The following is a 17,316-nucleotide window of genomic DNA, read 5'->3' on the forward strand; positions in this document are numbered from 1 at the left end:
CTGCCGAAGGCCACAGGAAGAGATGCTTGACCAGCACACACACACAGAGAGAGATGTCCACTAGTGGGTTAAGACTTATGTACCTAGAGGTCCCCCAGAATGCAGGTGGAAACAGTGGTGGCTGGTGCCCATTGGGAATAATAGGACGGAAAGCAGGGATGCTGACAGTAAGGTGGAGCCAGAAGTAATGACAGGTGGTGTCAACTAATTCTACTCCCCCCCCCTTCTTCCTCCATCCTACAGAAATCTACACAAAGGCAACACTGATAGACTGAGGAGGAAGCTGACAGTCAGTGCCACCCCCCTAAGCTGATTGTAAGTTAGAAGGCAAGCAGGTGGGGACTGACTATTGTTGATGGGGCAGTGCCCCATTTGCCCTAATGGACCAACTTCCATGGGGTGGAAAGCTCCATTGGCACAGATGTTTCCCCAGAAGTATTCAAACGGTAGCGGGGGGGGGGGAGGGGGACACATGTAAACTGACCCAAGCTTTTCCTTTCTATGGGCTGGATTCAATGATTTTCTAGGGGAAATCAGGTCTTATGCTGCACAATAGGGTTCTTTGTCCCCTCTCCTCCCCTCGTTGTCCCCCAATTTGGCTCAGGGTGGGCTTTGGGGGAAGCCCCAGAACAGGCTGTGGGCTGAGGAGAAGGGAGATCATTCATCTGGCAGGCCGAAATGCTTCTACTGACAGAATGAGCTGCTTGGTGCTATGTTGAATTCCTCCCTCCATGTGTATAAAACCATCCCAGCCACCTTCTTTGCAATTTTCTTCTTGAACTACAGAGCTTGGTCTCACTGAAAACTTTTTCATTTCACATGCAGTACTGAGTCAGGACTTTTATCATCAAAACAAAAACAAAACTGTAAGAAAAAGTATTTGGAGGGGCTGTTTTCTATTCCTTAAACGTTGCTTTTTGTAATACCTTAAGAGAAACAACACAGAACTAGTGAGATCCTCTTGTTGTACAAAGGCACCTCATGAGCTTATTGCTGGCTTACCAATGGTTTCCATTGTATCCCTCTCTTCAATCAGAAGCTGAGCTCTGGGAATATCTATGTGCATTCTGAGGGTCTGCTGTTGCTTATTAAGTGTATCCGATGTCCTTGTGTTTTTACTAGAAATCAGAACAACAATAAACCAAACAAAAAAAAGAGGGGGAACAGGCATTAAAGTCGAATGAAGAAATTCTTTTATTAGTTTAAAAGCAAAATAAATACTTTAGTCTCCTATCGCTATCAGTGGGGTGTTCAAATAAATGCTTTTCATTAGTTCTCCCATGTGTACATACAATATATTAGTCTAATGCTGAAGCTTAGAAAAACAGGAGCAATGGGAGAAAATAAGCCTTTCCCCTTGAGATTCTTTTGAAAAATACAATCATAAACTCTTATTTCTCCCTTCCTTCCATTTCTTAAAGACAAGCCTAAAAATCCCTTTGTTCAATCAGAGGAAAGGTGGGTTTATGGCATTGTATTCTTACCATAAATTGGCATTGACAAATATTAATCAACAGAGAAACTGGACATTTAAGAAGTGGTTATTTATTTACACTTTTATATGGATTGCAGTAATTGCTTCTGTTTCGCTATTTCCCTTCAACACACTTTGCTTTTTGTTCTGTTGACACTGCAATAATAAAATTTTAAGAAAGCAATCCAACCACTGTTCCTCTACTAATTCCCAGCATTGGGTGACAGAGATAAGAAACAATTAATATATTATCACCGAAGCTATTATATTCTCATTTTAAAATGTGTGCACTAGAAAATTAGCCTTGGAATGAGTTATGAAGCTAAGAATTTTACACACACACCCCTCTATATCAGAGGTGCAAAGTAACCAACAGAATTGCTTTAGATCTGTAGCACTTGGAAGCAGTCTGATCTGTACCCTCAATGAACAAAAAAAGAGAGGGTACTGTTATTTTTAATTATTTGTTGAGAAAAAAGAACTGGAAAAAGTAGGCCACCCCAATAGTCTAGCTCTGCTGCTTATGCGCTACTCTCACAGCCAGAACTCTGAGAATGACAACCCACATAATAAAGAAAAGCAACTGTGTTAATTTGCTTCAGCATCCCAGTGCTGCTTGAAACCATTGTCTTTTTCTATTGATGTGAGTTCATCTATCAGTCTTGACTCTCCCCTATGCCTTGTGTGCTGCATGCCTTTTTCTCTTGAAAAAAATAAACGAATAGAGCACCACGCGACATTTTATCTATTTGTCCATTCTTTGTCTTACTACAGGGGTAAGGAAACCCTTCTCAGCCCAAGAGCAGGATCAAGAACTGGGCCACCCTCCCATGGGCCATTTTCGATAGGTGGGAGAGACTGCCAATTTTTCAGTCACCTGACAACAGGTGACAACTTCAAAGAGGTTTGCTGTCAGTATCAATTAGCTGACTGGTGCTGACAGACCTTTTGAAGTCCGTTTTCAGGTGCAGTCTAGATCCAAACCACTGCAAAGGAAAAAATGTTCATTTGCAGGCACAGTTGGAGTCCAAGCCATGTCTGCAAATGGACAACTTCAAAGGGTCTCACCATCAGCAACAGTCAGTTGATTGGCACCGATAGTGAGCTCCTTGGTAAATGGATTGTCAGAGCCAATCAGCTGATTGGTGCTGACAGCATGCATTCAAAGAGGTGCAGCTCTCAGTGAACCCTGCTTGCCAAGGAAGGATCGGGAGTGCTCTTTAAGCTCCTGCGTGCTCCTTTGCAGCGGTGTCTTTATCTGTCCCATATGCAAGGCTCCATATGATGTCAGGTGTGAGCCTAGTGGGCATGCTTTGGGGGGGAAAGGCTTTAAAGGAACCTTGTCTGGCCTAATTAGCCCAGAGGCTCCCCACTGATGTCTTATTAAAAACAACAACAAAGAGAAATATTTAAAAAGATTTGCAAACCTGTTAGATGGATTTCAGGGGAAGAGGGGTACATGTAAGATGTCACAGGCTTTAGGCAATCAACACTGTTCCTAATATAGCTGCCTTCTAGTGCAAATATGCAGAGCTATTCCTTCCTGCCCTATGTTGTGGAATGCCCTCGCATCTGAGGTGCACTTCCCCTGACCTTGATTTTTATTTGTTTTCTATGATTGGATTAGTGATGGTAACAATTATGTTGCTTTATTTATTGGATTAAACTGCATGAAATCCACCCTGGAATTGCTTGGAGAAGAGCAGACTATAAATACATATATCAAACAAACAAAGAAACATCATACATGGTACTTTGAATCCATGCTCTTCAGCAGAAATAACTAACCACATATCTCCTCCAGCACCACACAGACTATAACTTGGAAATCTATGTTGAAAATTCCTTAGAATATTTAAATGGGATGTTTCCTTAACACATGCTATGCGTTTTGGAAAGGTCCCAGTCCTGATCTCCGGTTGATACTCCAGTATCACAACCAAACTGACAAATTGCACACATTATTCTTACCTCATAAGCATTTCAGCCAGACTCTTTGCATCTAGGGAAAAACGGGAAAACTATTAACACTGCATAAATAGCTCATTAGTACGGCATGTTTGTTCAATTAACCCATTTTTAAGCATTGTTGTCTATTTAATATTATTTTTCCTGGTGATGGGGGACTGGATGTGGAAGAAGAAACTGAAACTTAATCCAGTTAAAATGGTAATACTGTTGGTTGATCAAGAGTTTCAATATACAGCCTTGATTGGACGGGGTTGCACTTCCCCTGAAGTCAAAGGTTTTCAGTTTGGGTCTGCACCTCACTCTTTCATTTCTTCTGGATGACAACGTGGCCACATGATTACCAGCTTCAGCTGGATGTCATGCCCTTTACTGGCAAAGACTGACTTGGCCATGCCTACTCAATGCTGTAGAACCTCTAGATTCTATTGTAATATGCTTTATGTGGAGCTGGCCTGGAAAACCACACGGAGCCTTCAAATAGTAAAAAAAAGCATCAGCGTTTTTGTCTGGGGCCAACCAGACAAAGTGTATTATTCTAGTTCTGTATGGTTTATGTTGGTTATCTATTGATTTCCAGACTCAATTGAAGGTACTGGTTCTTACCTTAAAGCAGGGGTGGGAAACCTGCAGTCCTCCAGTTGCTCTTGGACTCCAACTCCCATCTTCTCTAGCCAGCATGACCAATGGTTGTAGTCAAAGACATCAGGAGGACCACAAGCCCCCCACCTCTGCCTAAAAGTCCTCAACAATTTGGGGGCTGAGTACTTTATGAACCACCTTCTCCCATGAACTCTGATAAACTTCTTAGGTCCCTCTCCAAATTCCTTTCTCCTGACTGAAGCTTGGTGGATGAATACATAGATTGGGGTCTTTTCAGTTCTGGAGCTTATATTATTATGCTTAAGTATTATTGTTACTACTACCAACACCACTACTACTTGCCAAGGAATATTTTTAATAAAGAGAAACAGGAAATAATTTGGAACAAATAAATAATGAGTGCATATTAGAAAATATATAATGCAACTTATTCAGAATTTGCGATCAATTTTATAGCAACATAGTAGCATGCTTGTGACAAAAAAATCTGATATGAAAACAAACAATATATATCCTGAAAATGGCTACTGTCACACATCAGTTGCTGAATTTGCTTCATCTTTGTACTAATTTATCATGTTTGTAAAAATTAGATACTTTCTGAAGCATACAGCATGCAATTTATCTGAATCCCCCCACCCCCGTATTTGAAAATTTTCTGTTCCTTAACCATTTCCTCCTGGGATTACTTCCTGCTTTATAAATCCATATCAAACACTTCTGATATCCTTAACAAGTTAGCAAATGAGAGATGTCAGTGTCCCCCAAAAAACAAAAACAAAAACCATTGTCCAAGTTAATGTAACAGCAGCATAAAGGTGGTTGTTTCAACATCACTGCTTTTGTTGTCTTTGAAACTTAAGAAACAACAGTTGGAGACAGAGTGGGAATTATGTACAACTGCATTATTGATAGGTAGTACCTCATTCTTATGACAAAAACAAACAAACAAGATCTCCAATAGTAAAATATCTGATATTGCAAAGAAAACAAAATTCACCAATCTCTAAACTTCAAAAAATACCTGCCCGTTATTTTTCTCTTTGTAAACATAAAGGACATACTGCTGTGTGCTCTAGGCTCTATTTTGCGGATCATTGTGCTGAAACATGCAGGTGTTTAGGGCAGAGTTGGCAGGGCACACAACTTAAATGGCATGGGTACACAGCACAGTCCCAGTCACACATTCAGAAAAGTGTGAGCCTGTCAACTGAAAAGGGATTTGGAGACAAGGAGAGTTCGATCTCCACTGAAACAAGTATGTACCGCAGTGCAGCAAATCAATGTGTTGATGCTTATTTTAACCAGGTAAACTGGGTACTACAGGGTGCTTCTTACATTACAGAAATGGTCTGAACGTTGCTCTGCATGACTACTCAAGTGGTGGCCAACCTGTGGCCATTCAGAAGTTGTTGGACTCCATTTCTCACCAGCCCCAGCTAGCATGGCTGAGAATCAGGGATGCTGGGATCTGGAGTCCTAGAGCAACTGGAGGACCACAGGCTAGCCATCCCTGTTCTGTCCCACTCCCCTGACAAAACTGGGGGCTCTCACCATATGGGAAATATTCACATTGTACGCTTCACTGAAACGCAATCTTCTTCTCAAAAATGTTACCATAGTGCAGTTAGATGGAGCTGCATAGAAGCAGCAGTGATACTGCTGCTGTAACATACAAAATGGACACTACTTGTTACAAGCTTCTGACATCTCCTTAATCTATATATACAATCTCAGGAAGACATTCTCGGTGAGGTGACCAAAATACATGTAAGCGAGTAATGGGTGTCCATTCTTACCTCTGAGTCTCTTCAGTCTCTGTTCCCTCCTCCTCCTTCTCACAACCAGCAGAAGCACAAAAAGCAGCAAGACCCCAACCAAGATACAGGAAATGGTCACCAGCATCTTTAGCCCTTCATTGGTTGCCAGACCTTCCTCACTTTGGACAACTGATTTAATGAGTGGAGGGATTGTACCTGGAAACAGTGTCATGACATTAGATGCCTATCAATGAAGAGAAAAGGTTGGTTTTTAAGTGACTACGGTGTACAGAAGCTCACCTGTAAGAGGTTTGATTAATTAGGAAAGCTTCATCACACTAACTTTTTATGGGCTATTTTAAGGCACACCTGTCAACTCTACCACTTCTAGTGAAGAGGCAAACTAGGAAATGTTAATTGCCTTGAAATAATGTTGCTCTTCTTTATAAGTTCTCTTCCAACAGATGCAAAGTGAAAAATGTGCACCCTTCAATCAAACCAATTAAATTTCATGCCAGAGGACAATTCTTGGCTTGTAATGCTCAGCTCTTCTATCTGATGAGAGCATGGCAAGCTCCTGAGATTTATATTCCTGGGCCAGGAAATGTGAGTTTCAGTGATATTACTAAGTCCCACCCTTCCCTGGAGTTACCAAGGTGAGAATAAAAAGGGATGAAAAATGGCAATTGAGAAGTTGCCCAAGAACCTGACTCTCTGCTATGAAGGCTTCTGGATATGCTTAGAATCTGCATTACCAATGAGAACTCTGGGAACTGTAGGTTGTTGTTTTTTTGTATTAGTTCCTCCTGCTTCATTGAACAAGGGGAGTACAGTTCCCAGAGTTCCCACTGGGAATGCAGATTCTGACAAAGCATGGCTTTTCAAGCACTTCCAGCCACCATTTCCATCCCATCCCCAATGACAATTTGGAAGTGCAGCACAGGAGTAGAGGGCTAACACCAGGCCACTATCAGCTGAGCCAAACATCAAAAGGTGATTGTAATGTTGGACTGTCTGAAATGGCTTGACAAATTTCCAGTTCTGAAGGCCCCCTGCTTTCTCAAAATTCATTGCCACCACTAGTTAAGAGAACGAAGCCTATCAGCTTGTGTCAAAACACCTTGCAAAATGGCTCCTCTGCTAGTTAATAACAAAACCTGAACCTCTTTGCATATCATCTTATTCTTTTCAAGGTAGATAATCTAAATTTGAACTGTCCCCTGTTTCATATTTAGTCTTGCAAGCAGATCCTTCAACACATTTGAACTAAACAAGTGTTGTCAAGATCAGAAATTGTAAATTGAATGTAATAATATGGTTTATTCCTATCTTATTATATAAAGTCTGTAGTAGCTTCCCTATAAAACAACCAAAGCAATGTATAATGAAGTGTTTAGAACATTACAATACGACTAATTTTGGGGCATAACCCTTTCTTCTGTGACTGCTGCTGGTAATGTTGATGGAATAATCTCTCCTCCATTCCTTCTCTCTCTCTTCTCTCCCTGTCCCAGAGAGAGAGACAGACAGAGAGAGAGAGAGAGAGAGAGAGAGAGAGAGAGAGAGATTATTGCTGCATACCAGCCATTATGTAGGAGAGGAAGTTGGCGCCTGTGCCCATTCCCTTACTGGATTCAGCCCTACCTCTCCTCCTGAGGGCTCCAGTTAGGTTATTCCTGCTCCTGGGTTCCTAGCAGGAACTGGATCATTTCAGGGGACACAAGCACATCCCCACTCCTACAAAATGGCTAATGATATCAGCGACACAATTCCAGAGTACATAGTCTGAAAACTGCTCTTTAAAAAAGAACGTCAGCCCTAAAACTCTGGTGACTAAGAACTGAATATCATACTAAGAGATCTCAGTTATTTGCTGGGCATATAACATACACAACCTGTTTCCCTAGATCCGGGATGATATTTCTCTCTCTCCCACTCACTCACTCACTCACTCACTCACAATAAACAAAAAATTAGACACCTAATAATTTTCATGGGGGGGGAAGAGCTCCCCCTGAACTGTTTGCAAGAAGAGATGTAGCAGTAAAGTGTTCACTCTCTCATACAACTCAACACACCTTCCTTTTCCTTATGAGTGTAATTACGGGCAAACATTTCACTATATTGTGGAATAAATTGTGATAAAGTTGACAGGGGCCACATAGCATTGCTTTGGGGACCAAAGTTAGTACCAGCTTCTCCAAGCCCTGCCTTGAGTTTAAATTCCCCAGGGAGGCTTCCTTGGTGCCTTTGTTACATATCATTAGGCAACAGGCAAATACATTCCTCCCCTCTCGGGCCTTTGGCTAATTAAATAATCAATGGAATTTTAAACTGGGATGTGTGTGTGTGTTATTGTTTTCATTAGTTACTATAGTATGTATTTTTGTGTTTATATAGTAAATGACTCTGTGATCCTCAGATGAAGGGTGTATTAAAAATAAAACATTCTAGTACAATACAAATAATTTCTCTTACATCTTAGGGGATCTAGAGGAAAGCACTTTGATTTGGATTTTGGGGTATCAAAAGAAGCGCTGGATCCAGTTCCTAAGACTGACAATCCTTGGTGCCAGAACGAATATTTATGGTGGTTTAAGGGTGAGAAGGAACCCCAGTCATGGCATTAATGTGAATTGCTCAGATTTGTTTTGCTGGCACAGTGGGAGACATGGATTGAATGGGAAGCCTTCTCCTTCTACATTGCGCCAAATCAAGCTGTAATTTCACTGGAAAGCGCGGCTATCAGAGAAGCCTGCCATAAATTTGTACAGCTCCTTGTGATCCCCCCTCCCCTCCACGTGACAAGAGGCAGATGGAATTTCAGACTGTAAACACCTTTACTGTTTTATCCTCTAGCTGCTACAGATGCCATATTGCAGCACACAAAATTAAATGGCTCTTAGATTATGTGAAATTAAATTATTTATGATCATTCTTCATTAGGCAGCAATTAAATGAATGCACTTACTCCCATCATAGTTGAGTGTTGCAAATTTGGCCTGCTTCTCTGCACAGCCGGCACTGTTACAGACCCTCATCTGTAGCTCATACCAGGTTGCCTCCTGAAGATCGTACACGATGTATGATTTGGTAAGAGAGGTTCTCTGGGCTGTGGTCCACACTGTGGTGCCAAAGGGCCTGTATTCCAGAGTAAAGGAAGTGATTGGGCAACCACCATCATTCCAGCCAATAAGGTTCAACCTTACTCGAGTGGTGTTAATACTGGCAAAGAGTTCTTGCTCCTTTGAAAACTGTGGCTCTGCAAGAAAATGCACATGCAAATAGAAAGAGTTATAATAAATGGATAGCAAAACAGAGAGATTTTCACATTTTTCAGATGGGAGATGCACATTTAACTTGCAAGATGCAAACATTAATTTCCTTTTTTATCCTTATATAGCAATTAAAAAGTCAGCTATCTGTACTTCTTCCTTTTCTGTCAATATTTCTCCTTTTACAGGACACCACAGATTTTATGGTGCAGAGATGTGCTGGGATGGGAATGATGGGGTTGTTGATAACATCCAAGAGGCACTGTTTGCCTTGTGTCTTCCAGCATTGGCTTCAGTGTGCAACCCCAGAGATGTGCCTCAGAATCCCTTGAAATATTGCAGAAGTTGCCGGAGTGCAAAATTCTACAACTGTTCACTGAATGCAAATGCTTCACTTAAAAAATTAAGAAAATGGTAACGTCTCTGCTTACGCAATGGTTCTTTGGCTGCAATGCTAATCCACTGTGGGTTGTAATCCAACACTTGAATAATAATGTAAGTGATAATTGGGTCTATGATAATAAATAATGGCTGTTGTATATTCGTTTCAATCTGTATGTGGGCTTTTAGCAAGGCTATATATTCTGGGCTAACAGGACCATTCTGATTCTTGCATCAGAAGCTACAAAGTTGCTCGTGTGATTGATCTGTGTCTTTGAAAACACGGAAGTGTTTGGTGTGCCTTGCTTAGGTAAACAAGGAAATCCTGTTAGACCAGAGGAGATAACTACAGTTATCTGTAGCCAAGAGCTTTTGCTTATTCTGTTTCTGTTTCTTAAAGATTGACCTTATAGTGACTCTAATCATGAATGCACTAGGACATCCAGGTTTGCCAAAGTCAGCAGAAAGAGGCCACACAGAGGTATGTGCTGCCATTTCTAAGCAGGAGTAGCTGAGGTGTATGGACAAGGCGTAGTTTATGTGGCACACATACATCAAGTTTGCAGCAGACTATAGCAAGTTGTTCAAGCCAATGACTGATACCTGCACTCTTGATTCCTCCCCCTCCCCCCACAATGAAGCATCTACCAATCACTTGTTGAGCTACAGGTGACATGCTGGCTCAGCCATTTACTCTAAATCTAGCATGCACCGTGGTTTCTCCAGGATGAAGCAATCAGTTTCAGGGTTTACATCTCTGATGGCTCCATATATCCAAGAGTGCTGCTTTTGAAAGGGAACCAGGAGGATGCAGTTAAGCAAGGATTCCAGTTAGGATCTTCAGTATTCTTCCTGAATTTCTATCTATATGATTTGACCTTAACATTTTAGTTTTGGCCAGCAACAACAAAAAATCAAAAGTTTTGAACAGAACCTAGGGGCCACTGTAGGACTGCTGATATTAGGGTTGTTGGTTTTGTTTCTAAAACTTAGCTTCTTTCTCCACTTCTTCCATACTCAGCATTCTTTTCATATTCGCAAGCAGAATTAAGAAAGCATTTAGACTATTATACAAAAGTGAAGAAGTTGCATAAAGAGCACTGATTCAAAAATGTTTGGTAAATTTGAGAGACCTGGAAACTGTTTTCATTTTTTTCCTAATATGAACTTTGGGAGTGGGACCCCCAACGTGGCAAAATATCCAGCCATTAAAAGGATGTCAAGACTGAACAAGCAAACTGAAAGTGTCAGACTGTAAGACACTACAAAGCCAATTCCCTTGCAGTACTACATAATGTATGACACAGATAAGTGGCTATTGACCTATTTTAGAATCTAAATCATGCAACTATCACTTGTTTTAGAATAAAGACACGCTACGATTTCAAGTACCTTTCCCAAGTGTTTTGGCTTCTATGATTTCACTGATGCGTCCTGGTCCCACTCCATTCTGAGCAGTCAGTGTGAACTTGTACCACGTTCCACACTTCAACGTCTCCAAGCGGTAGGAACGTTCACTGGGGCTAATAGGGAAACTGCCCCACTGCTCGCTGTTATCCTCCGAGTACTGCAGTATATAACCTGCCAAAGATGCAAAGATATCAGAATTAGAGTAGATGGTCAAAAGGTGTGAGGAAATAAATGAATCACAGGAAGTTTCTGTATTAGAGTATTAGGGGTCTCCAAATCTATTCTTGACTTGCCCACATAGTAATGTTTCTGGACTGAGACAATCTCCTTTGCAGCCAGAGACCAAGAATGCTCCTGATCTCTGAATAAAAGGATGGTTATCTTTCTAAAGCCCAGGAAAGGTACAGTGAGGCCAAGATGATAATTTTATTCTAGGTTGGATAGATTGGTACTTGTGTTGTCTTTAATGGATCAGATCCAGACTATGCTAGTCATACTTCAGTCCCACTGAAATAAATGGGACTGAGGTTAGTAACTGGTATTGTGTGTTTCAGTGGGACAAACAGCCTGATTCCCAAGGCTGAAGGTACACAGGGGCCCACGTGGTGAGCGTTGTGACAGTGGTGTCCCCATAGGAAGCAGGCATGCCAGTAATTTGGGCATGTGGCCTACTGCACATAACTCAATGTGCAGGGTGCCACACATCCAAAATAACTGCATCACAGATTTTCCAAGTGATTGCATTGCTCAGAGACATTGCAGGGGCGGATGAATTAACTCTATATTAAACTACTGGGAATAGAACAGAGTATATTTTTACAGAGACTACTAGGTTGCCCCCAGGTACCCCTGTTTCTGTCCTTTGGGCAAAAGCAGGTTGCTCTCTGCTGAAGTAAGGATACAGGTAATGCTATTGCAATTTCATAAATGTATGCACCTCTTATCAGAAGAACAGCTGCTAAATTAAGTATATAATTTTAAGCAAAAGGGTAAGTCATACTGACATACAAAGTCCATTACAGAGATATAGTATGCTAGAATCATTTTAGGCCCACTTAGATAAAAAAAAAAGAACTAATGGGCAGGTTATATGAAGACTGAGCTGGAGGAGACTTGAGGTTGTTACAACAATCAAAAATTTCCTAATGGTAGCATTTCCTTCTCCCCAAACAATCATCAAATATCTAACTATCTAGAGGAACTAACAGTATTTCCTCTATGGAGGACATTTTTAAAGAACTATATAATAATAATAAATTATTATTTATACCCCACCCATCTGGCTGGGTTTCCCCAGCCGCTCTGGGCGGCTTCCAGCAGAATATTAAAATACAATGATTCATCAAATATTAAAAGCTTCCCTAAACAGGGCTGCCTTCAGATGTCTTGGAAAAGTCCGATGGTTGTTTATTTCTATGACATCTGATGGTAGGGTGTTCCACAGGGCAGGCGCCACTACTGAGAAGGCCCTCTGCCTGGTTCCCTGTAACTTCGCTTCTCGCAATGAGGGAACCACCAGAAGGCCCTACAGATTCTGTCCTCGGCCATGTTGGAAGGCAGATACAGACAGATAACATAACTTCCCAACAGATTTGCAGCTGTAATTTAAAACAGGTGGAGAATGTAATTCACTATGTAATGAAATTTCCCAAAGGACTGCTGAGAAAAATTCTGTCTCATTTAACAACCTACTCTGACCAAGACATTTGTTTTCTCTTAGAAGATGCTTACCCATATGTAACAACACAAGAATTAGTGCAGAATGGCAAGTTTTGCCTGAGAATTGTAAGCATGTGTTCAGTTCAATTTTAGTTTAAACTGGGCTTTATTCGATTGTGCCATAAGTTTTAAATAATCCTATTTTATTTTTCATTTTTCATTATTGTGTTGTCTATTTTTATTTGACTGTTGATATATCGGAAATTTTTGGAGTATATTTTAAAGTTGTTGAGGCCAATGTCTAGTGCAATAAATTTAATGATGATCACTTGTACGAAACAACCTCATCTCCAATAGTCACAGCTAGGCAGGAGGGCTGGATAACCTACCACTGCTTTCTCCTACACAGATCTACCATGGTGACCCACTACTCGGTATCAAGCTAGAATGTGTGAATCACTTCTTTGCAATAAAACATTAGTACTGAAAAATGAACCTGGACACTGTTACCTCGAATAGAGCTGCCACCGTTATCTCCAGGGATCCAGGAGAGAGTGATTGAGGAAGATGTGGTTTTGGACACAGTAAGTCTCGGCTGGTCTGGTGGAACTAGACAGAAGTAGTTAACAATTAGTGCATGACTTCAGACTATTCATAAAGACATCTATTGAAGAATTGTTTGGGGCTGGGGATAAAAAAAGCAAATCATATCTGTCAGCGTGTCTGTTAGTTTGACATTTCCAGCTAAGACTAAAAGACAAGTTCTCTTTTTCTTAGATATGTAAATACTATATAATTTTATCTGTCATTTCTTAACCTTAACTTTGCCTTTGACTTTCCTATCACTACAATTCCTGAACAATCTCCTTCCAAGAAGCAGGGGAAACATATTTCCACCCCCACCCCCCATTTATTACTTGAGGAAACACTGTACACCACTGTCACAAATCACTAATGGGGCACAGCAACACAGCAACATTTCTGGTGATGTCAGTGAAATCGCCAGAAAACTGACAATCAGTGCTAATGTCAAGTAGCAGCTAAAAAAATATCACTGAAACTTTGTCCCCCTACCCCCTGAGAGGCCTGTTCTCTTGCAGAGTAAGAAACCATGTCACATTGCTACCTTTTGTTGCAGGTCCCACTTGTAATAAGCACCAAATTCATAACCTGAGATTAGTCAGGGTGCTAAATTTTATTCTCTGGAGTATCCTCAGTGATGTAAGAGGAATTACTGGAACAATAATCAAAGTGCTGTAATCTCACAAATAGTCACAATTAAAACAAACAGTTTTCTTACCTTGCACCTGCAAATTCAAAATGATTTCATCTGATCCCCAGTTGTTAGTGGCTACACAGCTGTAATATCCCGAATCTTCTGCTTTCACAGTACGGATGACAAAGCTGCCATTACTAAAGATGCTTCTTCGCCCATCAATCATCACTAGACTGGGTGTCCCGTTACTACCTCACAGGAAACAAAATTCATACATTAAAGAGGTTACAACCAACATTACTCAGGAGTGGCAATTTATAAAAGCGCAGGAAAAAGCAATTGCCAAGCAAGAACGTCTCCTAGTTCTATAACAGGGTTAGCCAATAGGGTGCCACTCCCATCAGCTCCAGCCTGTGCACCAAAGGTCAAGGGTGACAGAAGCTGTAGCCCCCAAACAACTGGGGAGCATCTCGTTGTCTACTTGTTTTAGAGACTGATAAAATTCATAAAGGGCATAAGAGTGTTTTCCATGGCAGGACATCTATAATGAAGAATATTTTGTAAAATACGCTGGTAACAAACAATGGCTTGCTCCGACAGGAGGCAGTGATGGCAATCAACTTGGATGGCTTTGAAAGAGGATTGGATGAGAGGGATATCAATGGCTACTAGCTATGACAGCTGTGCTCTATCTCTCCAGCTAGAGGAAGCCATGCTTCCAAATACCAGTTGCTGGAAACCATGGGAGGGGAGAGTGCTCTTGTGCTGCTCCCTGGTTTCCCACAGGCCTCTAGTTGGCCACTGTGAGAAGAGGATGCTGGACTAGATTGGCCTGATCTGGCGGGCTGCTCTTATGTTCTAACTTCTTCCCACCCACCTCTTTGGGGAAATGAGTCGGGGAGAGAAAGCTCTGACCTTCTCAAGCCACTTAACGGTTTATAGAGGGGAAGAGTGTGAGTTAGGGCTAGGGGCTGCATGTTGTGAGGTTAGCAACTCCACACACCATAGTTTCAGGAGCAAGGAAAGAAAAAATGACACTCTTTTCATTTTACAATTCCCAGAACTGCACACAAACTGCTAACCTCCCCCCCCCACCAAAAAAACCCCCTATACAGATAAAATGCTCAGGTTTCATGCTAACAGCTCTCTATTGCTAGCAAAGTAAAGGAACAGGGTGGGGAAGAGGTATCCTTTATCCCTTTCCTGTTGCTGAAATTTCATCACTGCCCCCCCCCCCCAGGAGCCAGTTCTTTTACAGAGGAGGAACTCACTGCATACTGCAACCTTCTGCTGCTGGTCCCATTTGTAATCACTCTCCCCCTTCCACCAGCACCCTCCTCACACAAAGTTGCTGGTTACCTTTCTTTCATCCATTTGACTGTAGGAGCAGGGTCTCCAACAGCTTTACAAGGCAGGATGATGTCTTTCATCCACGGGGTTGTTACTGTGCCACTGAAGGTCAGAATTCTGGCTGGAGCTGAGGAGTGAATCAGAAAAAAGGATTAAAATGCAGTTGTGTGGCACTATATTCTTCAGAGGTGTGGCCAGGTGTGTGTGTGCGCGCGCACCAGGAAAAATTTAATATTTAAAGCAAAAGTTAAAATGCTTCTGGCTACAATTATATGAGGCAAATTAACTTCAACCAACATTATCACACAGCTTAAAGGAACACACAGAAAATACGATCAATGTTGAGATGGCAGGGGAGGGAAGGGACCCTGAAGGTAGCTGGGAATAAAAATCCTATTTAATTCCTGATCCCCTTGTTCTGTACTGGAAGGAATCTGTGAAGATTGCGCATGTGCTTATGGTAAGTGGCCTTCAAGTATGGTGCATTTCAGGTGACATCAAAAGTACTCAACTAGCAGCATCCTTGTCCATTCCCTGCCCCCATTTGCCAACATTTCATAGAATCATAGAATTCTAGGACCCCCAATGACCATCTAGTCCAGCCCCTTGCAATGCATTTATCTCTCTGTCCTTCCATGTGCTTTGAAAAGGCATAGCAAGAAGGATGAACACAGATGAAAAGTAACCCATGGGTGGCACTGAACTTAGTTTTAATCAGAGCAAGCCCACTGAAATCAGTGGAAGTGATTAATGTCTCGTCCACACTTTCTATTGTCCCATGCCTAGAAAGCATGGCTCTCATGGGTTTTCTGCTTGCCCTGCTCCTTTCCCAGGGAAAACACACACTTTAGATTTAAATCAGAATGAATGGCAATCTGCAGAAATCCTGACTCTTGTTTGCTCCAGTTGAGCACAAACGAGCAGTTTTCCCTGGGCGAAAGAAGAGGGACAAGAGGAAGTGCTGGATAAGCCCTAAGTTAGGTCCATCAATTGCAATAGGTTTACTCTGAGTAAAACTCAGTCGAATACCACCCCATGACATGTGTCCCTGCTCCCTTCCTCCTCATTTTTCCTGTTTCCAAATCTATTGGGGTTTTTTGTTGTTGTTGTCCCTTATAGCACACTAATACAGCATTGCCTTTGCATTCCAGACCACCCTATCCACTGTCCTTACCAAATCCATAAATAGCATAGCTGTCAACTTTTCCCTTTTCTTGCGAGGAATCCTATTCGGAATAAGGGAACTTATCTTAAAAAAGGGGGAAAGTTGACAGCTATGATAAATAGAAAGGAAGGAAAGGGTGGAGAGGGAAGGGATAGCAGCCATAATTGCTATGTTCCCTCTCCAGAGGCATAACTGAGAAAGTGAGTCGCAAGTGGGCAGAGTGCTGTTGTGCTCATGCCCAGCTTGCAGGCTTCCCACAGGGATCTGGGCCATTGTGAGAACAGGATGCTGGACTAGATGGACCACTGGCCTGATCCAGCAGTCTCATCTTATGTTCTTGGAAAGCTCAGAGGGATGGGGGGAGGGAGCAGTTGGCAGCATCACAACCACAGCCCCATGCGCATGTCATAATCACATCTACAGTTTATACAAAGAGTTCCAGGAATTTCTTCCAGATTAGGTCACCTATGTCCAAGGCTTTGTGCCTGCCAAATAAAAACTTCTCTTTGATTCTCAGTTCTAGCATATATATTTATTCTTGTGAGACCTGCTCAGGATTTCCAGTCTTGTGATACTATTTTGCTAGCCATTTGCAAATATTTGCAGTGTTTTGGAGCAGAGATTGTCTTGTTATTGGTTTTATTATTATATATGTTGTTTGGGGAGTCTTCTTGGCTGAAAAGTGGCATATTTTCCCCCAAATAAACAGATTTTTGTTCATGAAGTATGCACATCTGTGCAAAACTGTGTAAAACTAATGGCCCCAACAACATTTCCTGTTTGGGATATCTGCTCCACTTCTGAAGTTTTCCCTTCCTTGCTCCGTAACAAATCAGTACAAACAACACATTTTTAGTTAACTTCTAACAGGTGGCAATACCAACCAAGTTCATCCTTTGCAACATGTTTTGATTTTTAGATCTGTATTTTTGATACTCTGACAGAGGATGGGTAGCTACAGAAAAATGTCAGTATTTCCTTTTCTGCAGTGATGGGAAATGTTGCTAAGGCAAGGCAGATTTTGACAGTTCACTCAGCCTGCATTTAAGCTCCTG

The 17,316-nt window shown here is 41.6% G+C and overlaps 1 protein-coding gene and 1 long non-coding RNA gene across 2 annotated transcripts in view; one reads left to right on the plus strand and one right to left on the minus strand.

The window, feature by feature from the left end:
* Positions 1 to 304, plus strand: part of LOC308476711 — a 57,941-nt gene extending 57,637 nt beyond the window's left edge. The window contains exon 3 of the long non-coding RNA XR_013986063.1: positions 244 to 304. This is a non-coding gene — a long non-coding RNA (uncharacterized lncRNA). The remainder of the gene's footprint in view (positions 1 to 243) is intronic.
* Positions 1 to 17,316, minus strand: part of DSCAM (DS cell adhesion molecule) — a 321,009-nt gene that overhangs the window by 38,520 nt on the left and 265,173 nt on the right. Inside the window, exons 22-29 of the mRNA XM_081004411.1 lie at positions 15,106 to 15,223; positions 13,831 to 13,994; positions 13,041 to 13,139; positions 10,854 to 11,042; positions 8,777 to 9,067; positions 5,845 to 6,021; positions 3,446 to 3,476; positions 1,003 to 1,118 (exon numbers count right to left, since the gene is read on the minus strand). Of these exons, the coding sequence (XP_080860537.1) occupies positions 1,003 to 1,118; positions 3,446 to 3,476; positions 5,845 to 6,021; positions 8,777 to 9,067; positions 10,854 to 11,042; positions 13,041 to 13,139; positions 13,831 to 13,994; positions 15,106 to 15,223 (1,185 nt within the window). The remainder of the gene's footprint in view (positions 1 to 1,002; positions 1,119 to 3,445; positions 3,477 to 5,844; positions 6,022 to 8,776; positions 9,068 to 10,853; positions 11,043 to 13,040; positions 13,140 to 13,830; positions 13,995 to 15,105; positions 15,224 to 17,316) is intronic.

Source organism: Podarcis pityusensis (genome assembly GCF_964106645.2).
Source record: "Podarcis pityusensis genome assembly, chromosome: 4".
NCBI lineage: Eukaryota > Metazoa > Chordata > Lepidosauria > Squamata > Lacertidae > Podarcis > Podarcis pityusensis.